Here is a 21,876-nt window from a genome sequence, read left to right on the forward strand (position 1 = left end):
TCTCTTTCACTTGGTTTGTTTCTTTTGAGCCATTTAATCTACCTAAATTAGGACCTCCAAATTCAAGATCATCCAGGCTATGAACCCCTCCCTGGAAAAAAAAAAAAAAAAAAAAAAAGAGGGTTTCCAGGCACAGGGGAAAGATGTCACCTCTGAATTGACACTATGGCACAGGGGGAAATGCCTAGGTGCCTAAATCAGGTGGTGTTTTCTCAGCTCTTCAGAGCGGCCCTTCTGGCTCCTTGGGAAAGGGGTCCTCCTCAGCCTCTTCAAGCCTCAATCTTCCTGGGATGCACATATCCCAAGGGGTTTGGGGAAAACGCTTTAAAAACCCCGCTGGCCAGAGATCAGCAGCAACATCTGAAGCAACAGCGGCAGTGACAGCACCGGAATTTCTGGTCTTTCCAGCTGCCCAGGATTCCCAGCTTGAACTCTTCCTGGAAACGCTTGCTTTCTTCACCGCTTCTCTTGCGCAATCTAGCGGGCCCCTCCCTCCGCTCTCCGGCTTCTTATACCGACGAGAGCGGCGAACCGCAGCCCCGACCTGAACGCCACACAGCGTCCCCTCTCGGCCCGGCACTCAGCGCGCCCCGCAGCAGCCACGCTGGACCACAGCTGCCTGGGAAACACCTCTCCCGCAGGTGGGTCACATTGCTGCTGGCCTTCGCCTGGTACCTTTCGCCACAGGGCTCCCCTCCCTTATTAGCTTCCGCCCACCTCGAACCCCTGCTTCCAGGACCCCACTCCGCAAACCTGCTCACCCTGGGAAGAAGGTGCAAGGCCACCGAAGGGTGTGGCCAGATGAGTTAAGCAATTCAACAAGTGGCTTGCTTCCTAGCCTTTCATCCCCCGGGTGCAGACGAGACCGAAGGAGAAGACTTGGAGGTTTGGATTCCTCTCTGTATCTTACTTCTGGATAAAGGCAATCTAGATCTGAGTCCGCTCCTTGACCAAGAGCTGAAAATGTGTCCTGAGATCTGCAACCGCTTCCATCCTTGATCTTGATTCCAATGTCCTTGTGCAGTTTAGTGATGGCTTTTCCAGAGAAATATTTTTTGGAATGTAATTGTTTAGAGTAAACAAAGCCTTTGGTTCCCTGTTTGTCCAGAGGCAGCTGGAAGGTAGTTTTTCCCTCTGGATAGTAATTTAGAAACTTTCTTTAAAAGATGACTGGTGTAAGGGAAAGTGAATTGGATGGAGACTAGGGCAGGGGTGGATTGGGGAATTCTATTCCTAGTTCTAATTAGAAGTTCAGTACCTCAGCCTCAGTTTCCACACATGTAAAATAAAAGGCTCTTGGACCAGAGCAGCCACAAAATCCAACTCTAACAAGGTGAAAACACATGACTAAAGATGTTTGCAGGTTTGAAATACACTGAAAATTTCATCAATGCTCTAAGTGTAACCAAGTAATTACTTTCTTCATAATAATGCAGGTTTCACTTTTATAGGGAAACTACCCAGCTGTGGAGAGATAGTCTTTCCCCACGGAGTATCTAGACTTGTACCACATTTATCATTCAGAGAATACGCTCAGCTTTCCAAACCAATTCTTCAGCCTTGCCGTATGAGAATGTCCTATTCCCTATAAATGGCAGTCATATAAATGTCACTCATATGAAAGAACATTTTTTTCTGATACAGTAGGTGTAATTTTATAAAATGGCACATTTATTTGAAGCAGTAACTTTTTTGCAAGGCCCTGAGTTTTTCAGAATGCTTTGATTTAGCACAGTATGAAATTCTACCTGCCTGTATTCTACCTGCATGGCAAACACTGCCAACCCCAAAAGCAGGATGAAGCACTCCCTATTTATCAGGCTTCAAGGTTGTAAAGGAAATGGAACATGTCTATGGAGAAACTGGGTCATAGCACTCTGTCCATTTGGCAACATTTATGGTGCTGCTGAAGTTCACACGGCAACTGAAGGTTCAGAAACCAGCATGTTCGAGGCCTGACCCCTAACTTGAGAATGATTTTCGGATCCCTGCCTTGCTTAAGCTTGCTAACTGTTGTTCGAAGTAACCAAATACGTTTTTATAAGCCTGTTCATACATTGATGACCTTCAGCCTTGAGCCTTATTCTGAACAGTTTTAAGGAAAATAGATTCATTTCTCATAGAATTCCAAAATGGAAGAAATCCTGCACAGTCACTCTACATTTCCTTATCTCCTGAAGGAGATGATGATCCTTATGATCCTCACCATCCAGTTATCTTTATACGTCATTTGCATCTTTTGTCAACTGCTATTTAAAAATTATTTCCTTTTAAAATCTTCACAAAGTTAATCTGCTAGCAAAAAAAAAGATATAATCACCTTTCAAACTTGAAGACTTGCCAGGGCAACTTGTAGGTTTCTTCTGGGTTGTCCTTGTCAATTGTTAAGTGTCTGCAACTACATCTACCTATAATTCCTACTCTAAGAATCTCGGACAGGCTGTGGAGAGTGAAGTTTTCTGTGTGGGATTTTTTTTTGAAGTTGTAGTTAGGCCAGAAGTAATAGAAATAAAGTTTACAAGGCCTCTGAAGCCACCTGTTTGACTCTGTGCTTTGTACGTCCTTCTGTGCTCTGCACATCCAAAGAGAATGGGTCACTAGTTAACTATGAAGACAGTTAACTATGAACAGTTCCACATGGTGTATTCAACCTACCATGAATTTTGAATGACTTTTAGGTCATTTCCAAAATGATCTGAATTAACACTTGTTCTTTTGTTGAGAAGAAATCAGACCTGGAAAGAATAAAGCTAAGTAAATAACTAAAGGATAATTAATGCTGAAAACAATGTATGGTAAGAAAACATACTTGGCCAACATACGTAAGCAATTTGTTCTTCAAAATCATTACGGAAAAAGGAACAAAGAATGCTTGCACTGTATGAAGATCATCTTTCAGAAATACGTCACTGCAAAAAAAAAGCAGTGTTCTACTCAAAGAAGCATTTCCACCCTAATTACCTAGGCAGGACATGACAGCCTAATCTGAATGCTTCTCCACATTGTTCTGGAAGAGTGTAGTCTGCCACGTGTAAAAAAGCCTTATCATACTGAACTTTGATGGTTGCATCCTTCTGAAAAGTTATTTTGAGTAAAGTATGTTTCTTTGAAATGTAGGTTACATGATCAGTCTTCATGTCAGGATGAAGTTAAGATCGCTTTTCATCTTATAAGGAAGGTAAATGTGTGCAAAGGATAATTTTGAAAAGTCAGGAACTACAATTCTGAAAAAAGAGAAAGCTGAGAGGTAACTTAATATAACTGTATAGCACTCCTCTTAGAGAGGGGTTATTAGAACACATCTCTTTTACCTTAGCTCCCAATATTGAAGGAAAAAAAATGGCATCAAGCACAGGGCCAAGTGTTCCAACCAGGGTTTCACTGGTGATGGCACAAGCGCTGAGAAGCATGGGAATAGGAGGGCGTGGCTAATGGTCCACACTGATTATACATCTTCATCTATACTTTTCATTTTACAGGGTGTTGAAACAGTTTTGAGCCCAAATTAAGCAGTGTCTGAAGCAATTATGCACAGACTTTGGGAAACTTTCTTGTCCTACTTCCCAGGTAGAATAGCTCCCCTCCTCTGTATATGCAACATCTTCACACGTTGTATTGCAGCAGTTTGATTATGTGTCTACATCTTCCCCAACTTGGGAGCCCCTGGAGGACCAGGTCAGTCTAAAGTTTATCGCTTTATCCCTCTTGTATAGCACAGTGCCTGGCTCAGAGAGGCTGTTCAATAAATCTGTCAAAAACACGCAATCCTACCAAGACATTGTTGATAACACTAATTTTTATTTTTGAAAGATGCTTATCATTATGGGCATAGGGGGTTATAAGCATGGATGCCCCCTGAGCTGTACTAGTTAATAGGGTCAAAGTGTCCTGCCCTTTGGGAAGAAGCATGAGATTGCTGTATGCTGTACAGTACATATAAAGTAAGTAGTGGAAATTATTATAACTATTTTTAAAAGGATAAAGAAATTGCAGCAACCTTGGTATTTCTTCTCATTTTAGTAACCCCATTATGTTGCTATCCTGGGTAAGGTTCATAATAAATTTGTAACTATAATACTTTGGAGTTTAATTCATTTTAAAGAGTGACGTAATGAGATTAAGGCATTTAACTGAGGTCATGAAAGTTGGAATATTGAATTTTTAAAGGTTTTAATTAGTTTAACTTAAGTAAAACACTTGAGCCCTTCTTTAATACCTGAAGGCATGGCACAAGAAATGAAGCCTATTGAACAGTTCAAAAGAACTAAGTTACAGCAAATCATTCTTATTATAGAAATGATCATGCTTCTAGTTGTTTCTTCTCCAGTACCCAAGTACTAAAATGATTTCTTCATCCTATTCAATTTCCCTGACTTAGGTGGTATGAGATACGGGAGGGGGCTGAGGAGAAAGCAATTAGCAAGTTGGTAAATGGTTCATTGCAGTTAATAATGGTTATCTTCAACTGAGATCCTAAACTGTGCTTTTTTTTTTTTTAATGCATGTCTGGAAAATTAGAAGATATGTGTTGAGGGATGATGGTACACAAAGAGGTCCCTGTATCTATCTCCCTGAGGGAACCAAGAGTCTAGCGGTGTCAGACTTAGAGCCAAAATCGTGTTAACTCCATGTGTGCAGTGGAGAGGGTCTGGAACATTTGTTGAGGGAGGGAAGCCACAAGGATTCTGTTATCATTAAGAACCTAGGAGCCTTCCTAGAAGGAAGGCCTCTAAGGAAAGAGATTTTAAGGCTTAAAGTACAAAGTCAGGAGTGGGAAAGTATATCATCCTGTCAGTCCAGTTATTTCTCCATTTCCATGGTCACAGGCAGAGTCTTGGGGAGAAGGGGATGAGAGAAAGAGTCAGTGGTATGCTGGTAAATGGCTCTCTAAGGCAAAAAAAAAAAATGTCCTGAATTACAGCATTTGCTGATTTCCATGGTGTGAAAACTCCCACCACGGCTGATTTCAAACTTTCAGCTGGCAAGCCAGCTCTGGTCATACCACACAACTAAAAAGAGCTGAAATTAAATAACTAGGACTTAAAAAGAAGGAGCTGCTTTCACTAAAATATATTGATCAACCAGCACTGCCCTCAGGCTTGTATATCAGAGTATAATACGGGAAGCGGAAAGGTGTTTCAAGGGCCCTTTCCCTCATGGGGTAAGAAATGAAGCAGCCGAAAGGCAAGATCATGGTCGCAGCTCCAGCTCATGGGGTCTTGGCGAACATTAGACATACTCTGGCCATTGGGAGTCCTTGCCTCCAGAGCCAAATTAGAAATAGAAGAAAACGGTGCCCAAAAGAAGATAAAGGAGACTATATACAAGACATGTAAACCACCCCTAGGAGATTTCTAAAAATGCTGAGGAGATGCTTTGAAGCAGATTGGAGTTACCCCATCAGCAGGGTTGGGGGCCAGGGAATGGGATCAGATCCATAGCAAAGCTGCTCTATCTCCAAACTGAGTTGGCAGTTATCAATAGTGAGATAATTCCCAGTGGCCTCAAGGTGAGGATAAATAACTATTCACAGGAAATTTATTTAAACAAAGTTAATTCTGAAATGATCAAATCACTTCTTAAATATCTCTGACTACAGCAGTCCAAGAAAAGCAAAACCCACTAATGGATACTAAATATTAAGTGGGTTTTTGTGATCACCAAATTACCCAATAAGCAAATGCTCAGGACCTCCCTGGTGGCACAGTGGTTAAGAAACCGCCTGCCAATGCAGGGGACATGGGTTCGAGCCCTGGTCCGGGAAGATCCCACATGCCGTGGAGCAGCTAAGCCTGTGTGCCACAACTACTGAGCCTGCACTCTAGAGCCCGTGAGCCACGACTACTGAGCCTGCGCTCTAGAGCCTGCTAGCCACAGCTACTGAGTCCGCACACCTAGAGCCCGTGCTCCGCAACAAAGCGAAGCCACCCTAATGAGAAGCCCGCGCACCGCAAGGAAGAGTAGCCTCCACTCACTGCAGCTAGAGAAAGCCTGTGGGCAGCAACAAAGACTGAACACGGCCAAAAATAAATAAATAAAATTTTTTTAAAATTAAAAAAATAAAAAACTACTTAAAAAAAAAAAAAGCAAATGCTCAGGTATTGTGTACGAGTCAAATGCCACCCAGTCAGTGAGACAGAGTTGTTTTTCTGATGGTGGCAATCCAGGTCCTGATTCTCATGCTGAATCTTTGGTGAACGACAGATTTATAAGCTGTTCAGGATTTAGAATGCAAACAGAGGTCAAGGTAAATTAACTCAGCCATGACTGAATCCCTGACCTTGCTGTCATGATCCCCAGCTTTAATCAAATGAACTAACTAGCCTAGACAGGGGATAATAAACCTACATGATAAAATTCTTAGCCAGGGAATCATAAAACAATCTTCATTTAACTTGACAGATGCAACTGAGATGTAAATGTGAAAACACGTATTAAAAAGATTTTTAGTTGGACCAGAATTTCACCAAAGAACCAATATTTAAAATAAATAAATTTTCTCCTAAAGTACAATTAAAATAGATAATATAGCTCTGCATTACCTTGCTCTCCTTGTATTCATTGGGTGGCAGTGAAATGTTACTGACAGAATCATTTTAGCTGCAGCATGTCATGGCTAGTTTTACTTATTAGCAATTCATGTGGATATATATCCCCATAGAATATTAATGTAAAGGTTATATTTAGTTATGCTCTTGTGATTTAATCAGACTGGACAAGTTAAGATTAGTTTCCTTTTGGGTCATTCTATTGGCTAGCATAAAAACTAAACATCAGTAAATTAGAGTGCTATGAGATACATAACATTTTCTCCCAAAACAATTGAAATCATTAATCAATTTTTCAGCAACCAACCTGCAGTGGTTTCTTTATTTAGATTAAGAGCTTTAAATGATAGATTTATGTCAGTCTATAGCTATTACTGACAGAGCTACTTCTAACTACAAGGCTAAAATAAGAAAAGTACTATTATATTTTCAAATAGCATATATAGGCTGAAGATGGAACTGTCAAAAAAATTAGAAAACTCCATTAATTATGGGCACATTACATTTTTTGTAAACTACAATCAGTGGTCTTTTTAAACCAAGAGCTTCTGATTTTGCTACAGTAATATATACCTGTTAGTAAAAGAATATGTGCTTAAATGTGAGCATGCTTGCTTTCCCTAAAGAGCCTTGATCTCCCTAAATATAGAAATAGCTCAGTGAATAAACTGGATGGGTTCATGTATTATTGTAAGGTCTTAAAATATATATATATATATATATTTTTTACTATTTTTTGCTTTCCAATTGTCCCTGGGATATATTAAAACAAATGCTCTGAATCAGAGGAAGGCTGGCCTAGTTGCAGAACTCCGTCCTGCCCCTATGCCTGGTAATTAAAAGAAACATTTGATTGATGGGCTTCAGCTCACTATAGATGTGTTGTCAAGTCATCTAGGGCTTTCAGGTTGAAATTCAGAAGGGATAATAAAACAGAAGGAAGGAATTTTAAAAATCCCTGTTTACGGGCATCAAATTAAAATGAAAAATCCTGTCACGTTGTACAGAGTTTAAAAGTGTCATTTGTATTCTGACTCCCTGGAGGTGCCAGGCCAGATCACTGGACTTGTGTGCTACAACCCTGACGGAGGGCATGGGGGTGTCCGGAGAGGGTACTGTAGGAGGAGTTCAAAACCTTGTGTGAACAATCGCTTCAGAATTCAAAGCTGAATTCTCAAAGGGAGAAAGGGGCACAATGTCTTTAATACTGGTTTCATCCGAATGTAAACGGGATGTTGTCTGGCACCGTATGAGAGATGCTATGAAGGAGTGACTGTAGCAGATTCATGGCTGGATTTGATCAAACCATAACTTGTGGCTCATGGAAGACAACTCATCAAAGTTTCCTTAAGGGAATTGTAGAGCAAAGCCTACCAAGTCTTGTGTCTGGCATCCCTTGACCCTCTCCCATAGGGGGCCTACACACTCTTTTTTTTGCCTCCAGTTTTCATAAAAGTAGGAATTCTAGGCTATCAGACCCAGCCAATGGTTATTTAGAGGAAGAAGTTGTAAAGCAGGTGAAATGTTTCTGCATCCCCCTACAAGCTCATCCACAGCCTGTTCTCCCTCTGCCTTTTCCCTCCTCACGGTCTCTTTCCAAAAAAGATACCCTTATCTTTTCCCATTTCCAGTGGTTCTCAGCTCTGGATGCTCTTTAGAACTGATCTGTTTGGTCTGTTTTTTTAAAAATACAGATGTCTGGGCCCTACCTCAGGACAATTGATTCAGAATCTCAGGAGGTGGTGCCTGAGCATTCGATAGCATTGACTTGTTAAGTATAAACACTTAAAACATGCAGATTTTGTAACGCTGTTGAACATTTCCAAACAGGACATTCAGGTAGCAAACTAGCAAATGAAGAAGTCCATACCATGGACTCAACACTAAAAAGGAACGAACTATTTACATGAGCTATTTACATATGCGCCAACTTGGATGGATCTCAAGGGCATTATGCTAAGTGAAAAAAAGCCAATATGAAAAGGTTGCATTTTGTGTGATTTCATTATATAACGTTCTCAAAATGATAAAATTACAGAGCAGAGAACAGATTAATGACTTCCAGGGGTTGGGGCTGGAGTCAGAGAGGGGGATAAGTATGACTATAAAGGGGTAGTGACGGAATAGTTCTGCATCCTGATTGCAGTAGTGGGTACCTGAACCCACACAAGGGATAAAATGACAGAGAATTATACACACCCAATGTCCTGATATCAGTTTCCCAGTTTTGATATTGTACTCTAGCTATATAAAATGTAAACGCTGGAGGAAATGATAAAGGATGCACAAGGACCTCTTGTACTAGCTTTAAACTTACTGTGAATCTGTAATTATTTTAAATAAAAAGGTTTCTTTGCTTGTTAAATACAAGCATTTAAAATGTGAAATGTTTGTATTCCATTAGGACATTTCCATGTTTTTCATATTCTAGAATCCTCTAAAGCTAGAACTGGGCCTCTCTGCCCTCTGACCTCTGGGAGATGAGAGAAGTAAAAGCACAAACCAGACTGGCCCTAACATCCTCAAGGGATACCTAGCTGGGAACATCCAGCGGAATGCTGCCTTAGGTTCCCAGAACCCGGGGTGGGATCTGCAGACAGAGGGACCTGATGGGCGAGACTCTACATGACCCACACCAGTACCACTTCATCACATAGGCACACGCGCGCGCACACACTCACTCACGCTTACGCTTCTTGGTGGCTGCTACCATGGCCCTCACAGTTGTCTCTGTCACCTTTCCATCTGCATCATTGGTTGCCAATCTCTGATCTATATAAACACTCTTGCGGGGTCGCTTTGCCTGTCTTGGCCTCCCTCTCTGGAAGATGCTTCCACAGGAGGCAAAACCTGCAGATTTTCCAAACCAGGGGGTAGTCTTGTTTTGATTTCTGTTACATAACTGAGGTTTGGAAAGCGCTGAAGGAAGGAGAGGAGACCACTATGCCATAACCATCTTACCCCAACTTTCCCTTAATAACTCCGCTTCCTGTTTACCACCTTTCTTATTTTCTTTATTCCTTCCATCCTACATCTATGAATAAAAGAGGACTAGGAAAGTTTTTTTACAAGTCTTTGAACAAGAAACCTTACTACCTCCATAAATCCACGTTTATACATGGGAGTTATTTTGAGTTACAAATAGTCTGAAATGATTGTAACTTCCTTCTTTACCTGGTACTTACTGTAAAATACACCCTCAATGAGATCTCCCTTGTGGTTTAGAGTGTGCATACATCTCATTTTCATGAACATCTGTTTTTAGGATATTTTTTCCAAGAGTGCTGAATCAAATTCTTCCAAAGAATTAGCTAACTTTTAAATTTTTTACATGTTATTTCATCATCCCAGTTGTAACCTGAGGTCTGATCATTTTTCTTCTACCATAAAAAGATAATAATAATCAAAATAGTGTATTATCCTGGGTTGATTTGCAAGCAGAGCCTGTAACAAAGGCTTGTGTGCAGATAGTTTATTACGGAAGTGATTCCAGGGAACAGGAGTGAGGGGCAAGGGGCTTAAACCAGGGAACATGGGAAAGACAGAAGTCCATTAAATCGGCCACTGTTACAGATGAGTGGTACTCTATTCCTCTAGGACTTTCATAGGAGCCTTATGAAATGTGTCAGAACTGTGTTCCAGAAGATGAAAGGGGAAGCACTTATCCATGGAGTCCTGTACTCCGTTGTCTATGATGGGGCAATGGGCTGTACATGTCTGAGTGCCAAACAGGCACAGGTATCAGAGAAGCCCAGGACAAGGATCGAGAGCTAAAAGATCTAGAGCCCCAAAGTGAGCCTCTGTTAGGCAGTGGAAACAGAGCAGAGCCCAGTTATTGCCCAAGGACTGGAAATAGAACCAGGAGGATTTGAAGGGGAACTCAAGATGTGTGTGACACAGTTATCAACCCTATAACTTCTATAACTTGATACAGAGTAACTAACTGCCCAGTGGAATAACTGTATTTCTTTCTATTGACTCCACCAGTGATATTTTAATATCTCCTTACTGTTTTTGTATCTTCAGTTTGTCTCTGAAGATTTAAGAGGGAAAATAAATTTTAATGCTTGGGATAACAGCCCAAGTGTGTTATATTGGATTGCCAAGCTGCATTTTAAGGGAGAAATATTAAAGTAAAATGTGAAAGAATTACAAATGAGAGAAATTCACACTTGAGCTGTTTTTACATCTGTGTTTTGATAAATTCATATGCTCTGAAGCCATTTTATATAAGGTTTTATTTATGAGAAAGAAGTGGGGAAAGCAGAAGCTTCTCAAGAATTATTGAATACTATTTCAGGTAAATTTTATATATTCCAATAATCAGTTATAGAAGCATAATTAACCCTTAGTTTATAGAATTTATATAAAGACTACATTAATCAGATCATTAATAGACTGATTAATTAATTATAGCATATTAAATACTCTCCTAATAATAGACAGCTTATTGAGTACTTAGTCTCAGGAATTGTTCTAAGATACATTAATTCATCTGATCCTCACAATGCCTCTAGAGTAGGTACTACAGATCTCTCATTTTAAAGTTGATGAAACTGAAACACAAATAGTTTAACTTACCCAAGGTCACGTGGCCAGTAAGTGGAGCAAAAAATACTAGTGTAGTGTAGTTAATATCTTCATTTTTAAAAAAAAATTTTATGACAGGTTAGAATAGATGAATGTAGGGGCCACGTGGTCAAAATGAAGTCTGGACTCTCTCGCTGCAATGATTAAGGTAATCCAAATGATAATATGATAATATGTCAGGGGAGGGGATAGCGGGGGGGCGGGGAGACAAATTAGGAGTTTGGAATTAACATATACACACCACTGGGCTTCCCTGGTGGCACAGTGGTGGAGAATCCGCCTGCCAGTGCAGGGGACATGGGGTCGAGCCCTGGTCTAGGAAGATCCCACATGCCGCGGAGCAACTAAGCCCGTGAGCCACAACTACTGAGCCTGCGCTCTAGAGTCTGTGAGCCACACCTACTGAGCTCACACGCCTAGAGCCCGTGCTCTGCAACAGGAGAAGCCACCACAATGAGAAGCCCACGCACCGCAACAGAGTAGCCCCCGCTCACCGCAACTAGAGAAAGCCCGTGCACAGCAATGAAGACCCAACACAGCCAAAAATAAATAGATAAAATAAATTTATAAAAAAAACCATATACACACCACTATATATAACAAAGGTAAACAATAAGGACCAACTGTATAGCACAGGGAACCATATTCAATATCTTGTAATAACCTATAATGGAAAAGAATCTGAAAAAGAATATATATATACATATATATATATGTATAACTGAATCACTTTGCTTACCCCCAAACTAACACAACATTGGAAATTAACTATACTTCAAGAAAATCAAACAAAAAACAGGTGTTTTCCATGGGCTAAAATGGAAAGGGCAAATTTCTGAAATCCTATTGAAAAGGTGCAATCTTCATATGCTCTACAATCTGCATGAAATTCACCACGCTGGAATGGAAGAGTGATTAGGACTGGTTTAAAACTCCACATCAAATTCACGAAGTTTTACTTTAAACCCATTTGGGTGGAAGAAGCAATGTCCTTACAACACCTTCCCCCACTTCTCTGCTTCACCTTACTCCTCCCTAACTCCCAGTGCTCAGTCTGTACTCACTCAGCTTCCTCCTCATCATGCACCTCATGCTGTGCCTGGCACACAGAGGAAACCGCTGCTTCCAGCTCCGACATTCCACCCTTCTAATATGATCCCACAAATATTTACCAAGAAGTGCCTGGTCCATCACAGGCAGTGCTCTTTTTTAGCACTGAGGATGCATCACTGAACACAAGAGACTACACACACACACACACACACACACACACACACACACACACACACCAAAAAAAAAGATTAACTAAAAGTTTAAACTAAATGCTAAATATTGGGAAGAGAAAATTTTTTGAGAAAAATCCAGTACCGAAGGAAGAAATAATATTCTTTGAAAGTGGAGAGAGTATCCTAGATTATTTTATTAGATCATGAAAACTTCAAGATCTTTAAATTTCAAAACCTTAAAAAGCAACACAATCACATGGTTTATAACAGTATCTCAGTTTAGTTTTATCCTGCATTTCTTTTACTTTGGGTAAGATTAAGAAATCTTTTACTATATTGAAAAGTCATATGTCCCTAGGATGAACTAGCAGCTCATATTCTTTTGCCCTATTGTCTAGTGGGCAAATTTTTTATTGGTTTGTATGAGTTTAAAATAGTTTTCCAGGGCTTCCCTGGTGTCGCAGTGGTTGAGAGTCCGCCTGCCGATAGCTTTGCAGGTATTATTTATTTTTATGTAATCACATTTGTCCCTTTATTCTTTAACGATTTCAAGGATTTGTGATATAGGAAAAGGGCCTTTCCCATCTAAGGTTATAAAATAATTCTCCATGGCCTCTTCTAGTTCTATTATAGTTCCATTTAAAAAAAAATATTTAAATCTTTAATATATTTTAAATTTACCTTGGGGGGGAGTGTGAGGTATAGATTAAACTTTTTCTTCCAACTGGCTATTTAGATAGATACTTTGGCTATTTAAATAGATACTTTGTATGTTAAGGAAATATCTATTTGTTCCTTTTTAAATATGAATCAAGAATAAATATCATTTTTTTAGTTTTTTTATTGAAGTATAGTTAATTTACAATGTTGTATAAATTTCTGAAGACATATAGGTTCTTGATCTTTTAGCATACATAAACATGGTCACCTTTTTCTCCTTAATCTTCTAATATGGTGAGTTCTATTAAGATTTTCTAATATTGAATTTACAGAACTAATCTTTACATTCCTAGAATAATCCCATGTGATCAATGTGCACTGTCTCTTAACAGGCTACCAGATTCTGTTGGTTAATCTGGGATTTTTGTATCACTAAACATAAATGAATTGGCCTGTAATTTCCTTATTACTGCATTGTCAGATTTTGCTCTTGAGAACTTTAGGAACTGTTAAGTGTTCAATAAATGCAGTATCATTGTGATACATGTCCATAGTTTAAGACAGCAACCAGTAAGCGTCTTGGGTTTTTACTGCATTTCTTTATCCAATAGAAGATTTTGTTAATAAGCCATATGAGACATATATACACTAATTTGTATAAAATAGATAACTAATAAGAGCCCGCTATATAAAAAAAAATTAAAATAAAATTCAAAAAAAATAAAGACATAGAATATATGAGACAGTTTTTACTCCTTCCAAATTTTGTAGGGAATATGCTTGAGATAACTCAGTAAAAGATTCAAACAACATCAGTCAATCACTGTTTCCTGGATATAATTCTCATTAATTTTTCCCAGAACATTCATATTTTGTTGGGTGTTTGCATTATTATCTTTCAGTTATGGAGAAAACTACAGATGTACTTCTTCTCACTATGAATTCTTCAGAGAAGCAAGAGACTGTATGTATTTTTGGAACTGGAGATTTTGGACAATCACTGGGACTTGAAATGCTCCAATGTGGTTATTCTATTGTTTTTGGAAGTCGAAACCCCCAGATGTCCAGTCTGCTGCCCAACGGTGCAGAGGTCCTGAGCTACTCAGAAGCGGCCCAGAAATCTGACATTATAATCATAGCAATCCACAGGGAACATTACGATTTTCTCACAGAATTAACTGAGGTTCTCAATGGGAAAATACTGGTCGACATCAGCAACAACCTGAAAATCAAGCAGTATCCGCAATCGAATGCAGAGTACCTTGCTCAGTTGGTGCCGGGAGCCCACGTAGTAAAAGCATTTAACACCATCTCAGCCTGGGCTCTCCAGTCAAGGGCACTGGATGCAAGTCGGCAGGTAAGATTAAATGATAAATTTACACTCCATCTTTAAAAAGTGAATGTTTTAATATGTGCTTATGTCAAAGATTCCAAAACATAATTCCAAAAGAAAACACTTCATTCTGCTAATATGTGCCATGAGTAACTTTCTTGGGCTTGGCCAAGTAGGGTAACCAATTGTAGTGATTTATTTAGCACTGTCTGTACCCTCAGCTTTTAGCTTGATGGAACCCAATGGTGTCAGTCTCTGGAGCCCTCTTGTCAGTACTAGAAAATAACACTGCTAAATTGTTGGTGGGTATCCCTTCTATTCCCATTACCTTGTATGAAATGGGTTCCATTTATTCACCGAGATTAAAAGCAATCCATAAGTGATACGGCACCCAAGAATACGGAAGAGAGATCAAACTGTTTGCATTGTGGAGAACCAAGTCTTATCATATCAGTGTGATATGCTTACAGCCACTCTCAACTTAAAACCCTGGTACTTAACTATCCAACACACATGTGCAAGTCTAAACCATCATCTTGTTAAATATGTCCTTTCTACAGCCTTGTTTGAAAAGCAGTTAACTACCATACGGCATTGTCTTGCACAATGCTTATACAGACTTTCAAAATAATTACTAAAGAAAGAATAAATACAAAATGAATTATTTTAACCCAGGTGTTTGTCTGCGGAAATGACAGCAAAGCCAAGCAAAGAGTAATGGATATTGTTCGTAGTCTTGGACTTACTCCATTGGATAAAGGATCTCTCATGGCAGCCAATGAAATTGAAAACTACCCACTGCAACTATTTCCAATGTGGAAGTTTCCCTTCTATTTGTCTGCTGTTCTGTGTGTATTCTTCTTTTTCTACTGTGTAATAAGAGAAGTAATCTACCCTTATGTTTATGAAAAAAAAGATAGGACATTCTACCTGGCTATTTCTATTCCAAATCGTGTCTTTCCAGTAGCAGCACTTACACTGCTGGCCTTGGTTTACCTCCCTGGCGTTATTGCGGCCATCCTGCAGCTGTACCGAGGTACAAAATACCGCCGATTCCCAGACTGGCTTGACCACTGGATGCTGTGCAGAAAGCAGCTTGGCTTGATAGCACTGGGATTTGCCTTCCTTCATGTCCTCTACACACTTGTGATCCCTATTCGTTATTATGTACGATGGACATGGACCAACAGAACCATTGCCCAGGTAAATCTCTACTCATTTGTATTCTCCTATTCTTTAAATCAAAGAGCAATCCTGCTACACCATATTCCACTTCACAGTTATAGAAAATCACTCTTCTAAGCATCTTTATTTTTTAAAGTAGCTATAACTGGACACCTCATGTTTGTTTTCAGGAGTTTGTTGTTTTGTTTTGTTTTGTTTTTTACTGAATCTGGTTGAAATCTCATATACCTATTGAGAATGAAAGGTAGATTCCCAGGTCCACTTGGGTCCATATCTGTATTCCCAGGACTCACCGAGATACTGACAAACTAACAGATTTTGAGGCTCAGGAAAACTTAATGAAACTACTTGAGTTACTTCAATAAATGGAAGCCAAGGTGTTTTCAAGTTTCTATCTTTATGCATGCTACTTCCTTTGGGAAGTCAAAACCAACCATCTTATACGTGAGGGGCTGTCCAAACATGTGTCATAGGAATGTAAACAAATTCACAAAAGGATGCTTATAACTCCATTAATGTTTGACTTGTGGGATGCTGTCCTGAATAACTAGAAAACTAAACAATTCTGAGCAAATGTCAAATACTATATTCTGTACAGTCAAAATATTCAGAGAGAATCAGCTCAGGGAGTCTTAAAGCAGTCCCAGAGGAAGTTCTATACATCAGTTCTCCTTTGGAAATAATTGATTCTGATCAATCTTACCGCAGTCTCAAAGTGCTGGGTCTGTGGATTTCTCTACATTATTTCCCTAACAAATACATGGGATGCCCTTGGGTAAGTGTCATGTTACAGGGGCCAGATTTCTCTCAAGATGTGATGCAACAGACTTGATGCTATATTACAACATAAAAAAACGTGAAAGGACTCAAACTTCATGTGTGTGAATAATCAGCATATAAAGCAGGAAAACAGAATCCTGATGTAATCATTTGAGAACATCGATTTTTGCTTGGGGAACAAGAAGCCATATGGTAAAGAAGGTTTAAGTAAATGTTTATTTTTTTTTTTTTTTTTTTTTTTTTTTTTTTCACCGCGGCATGCGGGATCCTCCCGGACCGGGGCACGAACCCGTGTCCCCTGCATCGGCAGGCGGACTCTCAACTACTGCGCCACCAGGGAAGCCCTAAATGTTTATTTTGTTTTAGGATTTATAGGGTCAATTAAAACTCTCTATACAACTCCTGGAGTCAACTATCATAATAAAGTCCCAATAGAACCAATTACTTTTTCTATCAAAAAATATAATATCTAAGTGTATTTTTCTAAGTGTAATTATTTTCAGTGATTGTTAAGAAATGTTATACAATTTTCTTTGAGAAAAGAAACCATGCAGAGGTATTTTTCATCCCTTAAAAGTTTGGGCAGTTTGTAAAAAAATTGCTTATAACTTTTCTTAGGCAATAGCCAAGAAAGAAAGTCCATTTAGTACCTCTACTGCCTGGCTCAGCGATTCATATATCGCTATGGGAATGCTTGGATTTTTCCTGTTTGTACTCCTGGGAATCACTTCCTTGCCATCAGTTAGCAACACGGTCAACTGGAGAGAGTTCCGATTTGTCCAGGTAAAAGACTTCACGATTTAATCTACTTTACAGTGCAAAATGATTCTGGCTTTACAAATATTCTCATTTTTCTCTCATACCCTGCATAAATTTTCATTTAACTCCATCACTTCCCTAGCAATCTCATAAAAATAGCAACTGAAACAAGTTCAAATTAGAAAATGCTAAACTCTGGTACCAAAAGGCAGATTCCATAATGGTTGAATTTCCTCACAGGGCATCCCTTGCCAAGATTCCTGACCACTCGCAGAGCCACAGCTAAGAGTATAGAGTGAAAAGCACCAACTACTATTAAATTCTGTGTGTGGAGATGTACTAGGTGCAAGGTAGAGAGAAACCCAAACACAAAATTTCTACTTCTGAAAACCAACTTTAGAATATGGACTTATTGATATGAAAAGGCATATAATGAAATAATCTTTAAAACCTTCAAAGCAAGATACGCTAGACTGTCATCATACCAGATTCAACGCTGGTCTGTAAGAGGGAAAACCGGTTTTTCCACACATCAACCACCAGATACCTCATTAAAAGCAGCTGGTAACTAATCTTATAGACCAGGTCTTCAAAGTGTGGTACCTGGACCAGCAGCGGCAGCATCACAAGCATCACCTGGGATCATGTTAGATGCAAATCCCCGGGCCCCACCCAGACCTAAATGAATCAGAAACTCTGGAGGTATGGCCCAGCAGTTTGTTTTCACAAGCCCTCTGGGTAATTCTGATGCATGCTCCTTGTGAACCAGCATAACAGAACAGACTATTAGTAACTGAAATCAGCTTTGAACTTTATAGAGCAATTTGAATTTCAGAAGTCTTGTAGTTTCTCCCAGGGACCAAATGCAGTCAACATTTTCTCATGTTTACACCTTTATTCAAGACATTAAGACAGAAATAAACATTGGGCTTTGTATTTAGGCCAAAACAAACAACCAACCAAAGTAAAGTTTGCTAATTGCTCTTTATTGCGACAGAATGTAGCTAGCATCTGCTCTTAGTCAGCAACATATACTAATGTGGTGCTTCTTGAGGACGTACTGTATCTTACTCATCTCTGGCCTCCAGAAAAGGTGATTCAGAAAAGAGTTTTACCATTGAAGAAGAAGGTACATTATTTATTCTAATGCAAAAGAATTTACTCCTGGGAATCTTTCCTAACCTAATCTTTACCAGTTAGGTTAAGATGAAACCACCATGTCATTTGCAAGCACAGTCTTTTTATTTATTTATTTGGCTGCGTTTTTTTCTTCTTTCTTTTTGGTCTTCATTGCTGCGTGCGGGCTTTCTCTAGTTGCGGCGAGCGGGGGCTACTCTTCGTTGTGGTGCGCGGGCTTCTCATTGCGGTGGCTTCTCTTGTTGGGGAGCACGGGCTCTAGAAGCGTGGGCTTCAGTAGCTGTGGCACATGGGCTCAGTAGTTGTGGCTCACAGGCTCTAGAGTGCAGGCTCAGTAGTTGTGGCACTTGGGCTTAGTTGCTCCACGGCATGCGGGATCTTCCCAGACCAGGGCTAGAACCCGTGTCCCCTGCATTGGCAGGCAGATTCTTAACTACTGTGCCACCAGGGAAGCCCAGCACAGTCTTTTTTTAAATGATATACTGATCATCCTGAAGGAGAGTTAATGCTTTTTCAGGACTTAGCAGTGTTCTAAATATTACAGGTTTCAAAAGCTTGTGGCTTTGACAAATACCCTTCATTGGCTTACAGTGTAAACAGTGTTAATGTATATGTTTTTGTTTCTTGCTTATAGTCCAAACTGGGTTATTTGACCCTGATCTTGTGCACAGCCCACACCTTGGTATACGGCGGAAAGAGATTCCTCAGTCCTTCAAGCCTTGTCTGGTATCTTCCTTCAGCCTACGTGATAGCACTGATCATCCCTTGCACGGTGCTGGTGATCAAGTTCATCCTCATCCTGCCATGTATAGACAAGACCCTTACACGGATCCGTGAGGGCTGGGAAAGGAACCCGAAATTCTCAGAATCAGCATTGAATGGAAAAACAGATATTTAAAGCAAAGTTCAATTCACCTGGACTTTTTAACTATGGTGTTGTATGTTTAGAGAATAATAATGGGTGCAGTGAAGAAAGCGTTTTTCTCCCACCACGGGCTGAAGCTTGTGAACAGAGAAAGAAATCATGCCTGACTTTGAGAAATGGACACCGTTTGATCTCAGGCTGGTGTTGAATCGGTGTTGGCCCCTGCCTCTCCTTTTGCTGGAGTTGGGGGTGCTGAGGTCACGATTCGCTTTGTGGTTTCACACTAGTAAGCTTCTTTGTTGTGGGCAGCATGCATGACCTAACGTCTTGAAAAATCTAGGGGAAGTCCATGCACTTTCCTTCTCTGGTTCAAGGGCAGAGAGGAGTGAAAGAGAAAACAGTAAGATCGTGGCCACTGATAAAGGCTTTATTGGATATGTCTGAAGAAGAGGGCCGAGGAAGTAAAAGGAATGAGATTTTTAGTTTGGTTTTTGGCAGTGCAGGTTATCATAAATATTGCCATGGTGAATTCTGTAGTTGCGTGTGCTCTTTGATTTTGTTACCAATATGGATGTGTAGTGTGGGGAATTATTTTATAAAACAATAAAAATATCACAATTGATTGTAAGTAATCATGGGTTGGATATATAAAAATCTATATCATAAGATATAGAGCCTTCCTCTACAAAGGAATAGGTATAGGAAAGATTGAGTTTAAAATGAGGGATACCCACTTGGATTTTCTCAATGTACAATAAGCAAAGAAGAGCTGATAAAAGCCCTTGTGCAAAAAGTTCAAATAAACCAAAATTTAAATAAATTTTGTAAAGTTGCACTATATCAGGTTTGGTATTGTTTAGGTTTTGTGGTACGCTTTGTAAATAATATATTCCAAATCTTGTTCAACATTAATCATCTATGAAATGCATTTCTAGTATAAAAAAGTAGCTTCTGTAGCTTGTCATAGTTTGTTGTCAATTTAAGCAGTGAAATTAAATGAATAATGAACGTGTAAGTTGGACCGATACATAGATGAGAGAGAATTATGGTGTCTTAGGGGAGAGAGGTGTGAGCAGTAGTTGTAATAGGAGACGTGGTTGTTTCTCAGATCCTTGCTGGAAGGCAGGATGGTTCTCTCTGCTTTTGTGTGCTGATGAGGTCATTTCCAAGACGACCTTCAGCAGGATTAGCCTTTCTGGCTCACATATGGAGCTGAGAGGAACCTTAAGTGTGACCTTCCCACACGCTGAAATAACCAAAAGGCTTCAGGTTTGACATTTTTCTGCCTGCTCCACAAAGGCCATTTCTTTTACTTTTTACTTTTATTATCATATATTCTATATGACCTTATACAAAATGATTAAAATATATTAAAACATCACCCGCAATCCAGGATATTTTTCTATAAAACGTTTTGAAAATCGTTCTACCTATACTGTATATTCAATTTTGTACCCTTCCTTTTTCACTTAATATATCGTGACTTTGTCTGCTTACTTACGTGGTATATGTATTGAATCAATGGCTGCATAATATTACATCAAATATGCATTTATTTAACCACTGCCCTAATTCAACATTTAGGTTATATCCATTTTTTACTAAAACATTTCATAGGGTATCTTGGCGTGTACAATTTTTCCATATTTTAAATTACTTCCTCAGAATACTTGCAAAGAACTGGGATTAAAAAGTAAAGAACTTTTAATAGCATTGGATACATATTGCCAAATTATTTCTAAAGTCAATACCATTGGCACTGAAAGAGGGTGTTGGTTTCATTATACCCTACCAGATTTTGTTTTTTATTTCAATTTGTGTTAATGAGAAGATACACAGAATATATACTCCATTACGTTATTCTTGATCCACCCAAGCAAGGATACAAAAAAGCTTGCGACTTTGAGCAGAGCTGTGGTGTGTGGTGCTGACCCAAGAGCATCAGTGAGAAAGACAGGGAAATTGTCACTACTCATCCCGCTATTTTATGCAAAACTGCCAAGTATTCTAGGGTTGGCAGCTGCTTTTTGGCTACAGAATTGGTTGATTAAAGGTTAAGTACTATCCAGGCTGATCTAAAAAAAGCCTTTGGGATTAACCATGTTCCTTTTTGGGTAAGAGAGTAAAGTTTTTACTGGCTACATGGTTCATTACTAAAAACAGAAAATGCCATTCTTAGGTTAAAAAAAAAAAAAAGCTTACCTAGAGTAAAAATGATTCTACTTTTATAACCTAGTAAAAATGCTCTACCTGGGTACTTCACAAAAGGCATCCAGGAAGCCAGACGTTACAGAGCGCCCCTGGTGTTTTGGTGTCACAGTGCATTGCTGGGCATGACCCTCAGCCTCATCCACAAGGGCTCCAAGCCCCACCAGCTGACCAGAGAAGCCAATTCCCTCCTTTCGCCCCTCCCAATATCCCTCCCTTCCCAAACCATCAAACCAATGTGCCCATCCTAACACAGCTGACTCCCCCAGTTTACTTCAGGTGGAAAGAATGAGTTTGAAACAGAAACATTTTAGGTGTGTTGGGTGAACTATATTCCCTTTAACTGTTCCAAACTATTCTACATTAAAAAGTGAGACTAAACTTCCTTACTGCTGGTATGTTTCCTGTATTCTAGAAAAATTTTTATGATATCATATACTTTTTATTTTTGTATGGTTTCCCCATATTCAGGGATGACTGCTTCTGTAAAATCTTTCTAGTTTTGTAATCATTCTGATTTTGACTCATCAGCATTCCAAAGAAAGTGACTGAAAGGTTTTGAATCACAGTAGCTCCAGCATCTGG

The 21,876-nt window shown here is 39.4% G+C and overlaps 1 protein-coding gene across 2 annotated transcripts; it reads left to right on the plus strand.

The window, feature by feature from the left end:
• Positions 1-526: 526 nt before the first annotated feature.
• Positions 527-20,464, plus strand: STEAP4 (STEAP4 metalloreductase). Of its 2 annotated transcripts, XM_024755022.1 has the most exons (6): positions 627-641; positions 3,480-3,675; positions 13,927-14,381; positions 15,033-15,560; positions 16,941-17,105; positions 18,853-20,464. In XM_024755022.1, the coding sequence occupies exons 3-6, from the start codon at positions 13,929-13,931 to the stop codon at positions 19,114-19,116; spliced, it is 1,410 nt and encodes a 469-aa protein (XP_024610790.1). In that variant the 5' UTR covers positions 627-641; positions 3,480-3,675; positions 13,927-13,928; the 3' UTR covers positions 19,117-20,464. The 2 variants fall into 2 exon arrangements, with proteins under 2 accessions (XP_024610789.1, XP_024610790.1); XM_024755021.1 differs by lacking the exon at positions 3,480-3,675 and having other exon boundaries at positions 527-641.
• Positions 20,465-21,876: the final 1,412 nt, after the last annotated feature.

Source organism: Neophocaena asiaeorientalis, unplaced genomic scaffold (genome assembly GCF_003031525.2).
Source record: "Neophocaena asiaeorientalis asiaeorientalis breed wild unplaced genomic scaffold, Neophocaena_asiaeorientalis_V1.1 scaffold36, whole genome shotgun sequence".
NCBI classification, from domain to species: Eukaryota; Metazoa; Chordata; class Mammalia; order Artiodactyla; family Phocoenidae; genus Neophocaena; species Neophocaena asiaeorientalis.

Excerpts from the sequence above, each read along its gene's own strand:
- STEAP4 (XM_024755021.1), top strand. The coding sequence starts at position 13,929 with ATGGAGAAAACTACAGATGTACTTCTTCTCACTATGAATTCTTCAGAG. Across the intron at positions 14,382-15,032 it reads CACTGGATGCAAGTCGGCAG|GTGTTTGTCTGCGGAAATGA; the intron begins GTAAGATTAAAT and ends ATTTTAACCCAG. Across the intron at positions 15,561-16,940 it reads CCAACAGAACCATTGCCCAG|GCAATAGCCAAGAAAGAAAG; the intron begins GTAAATCTCTAC and ends AACTTTTCTTAG.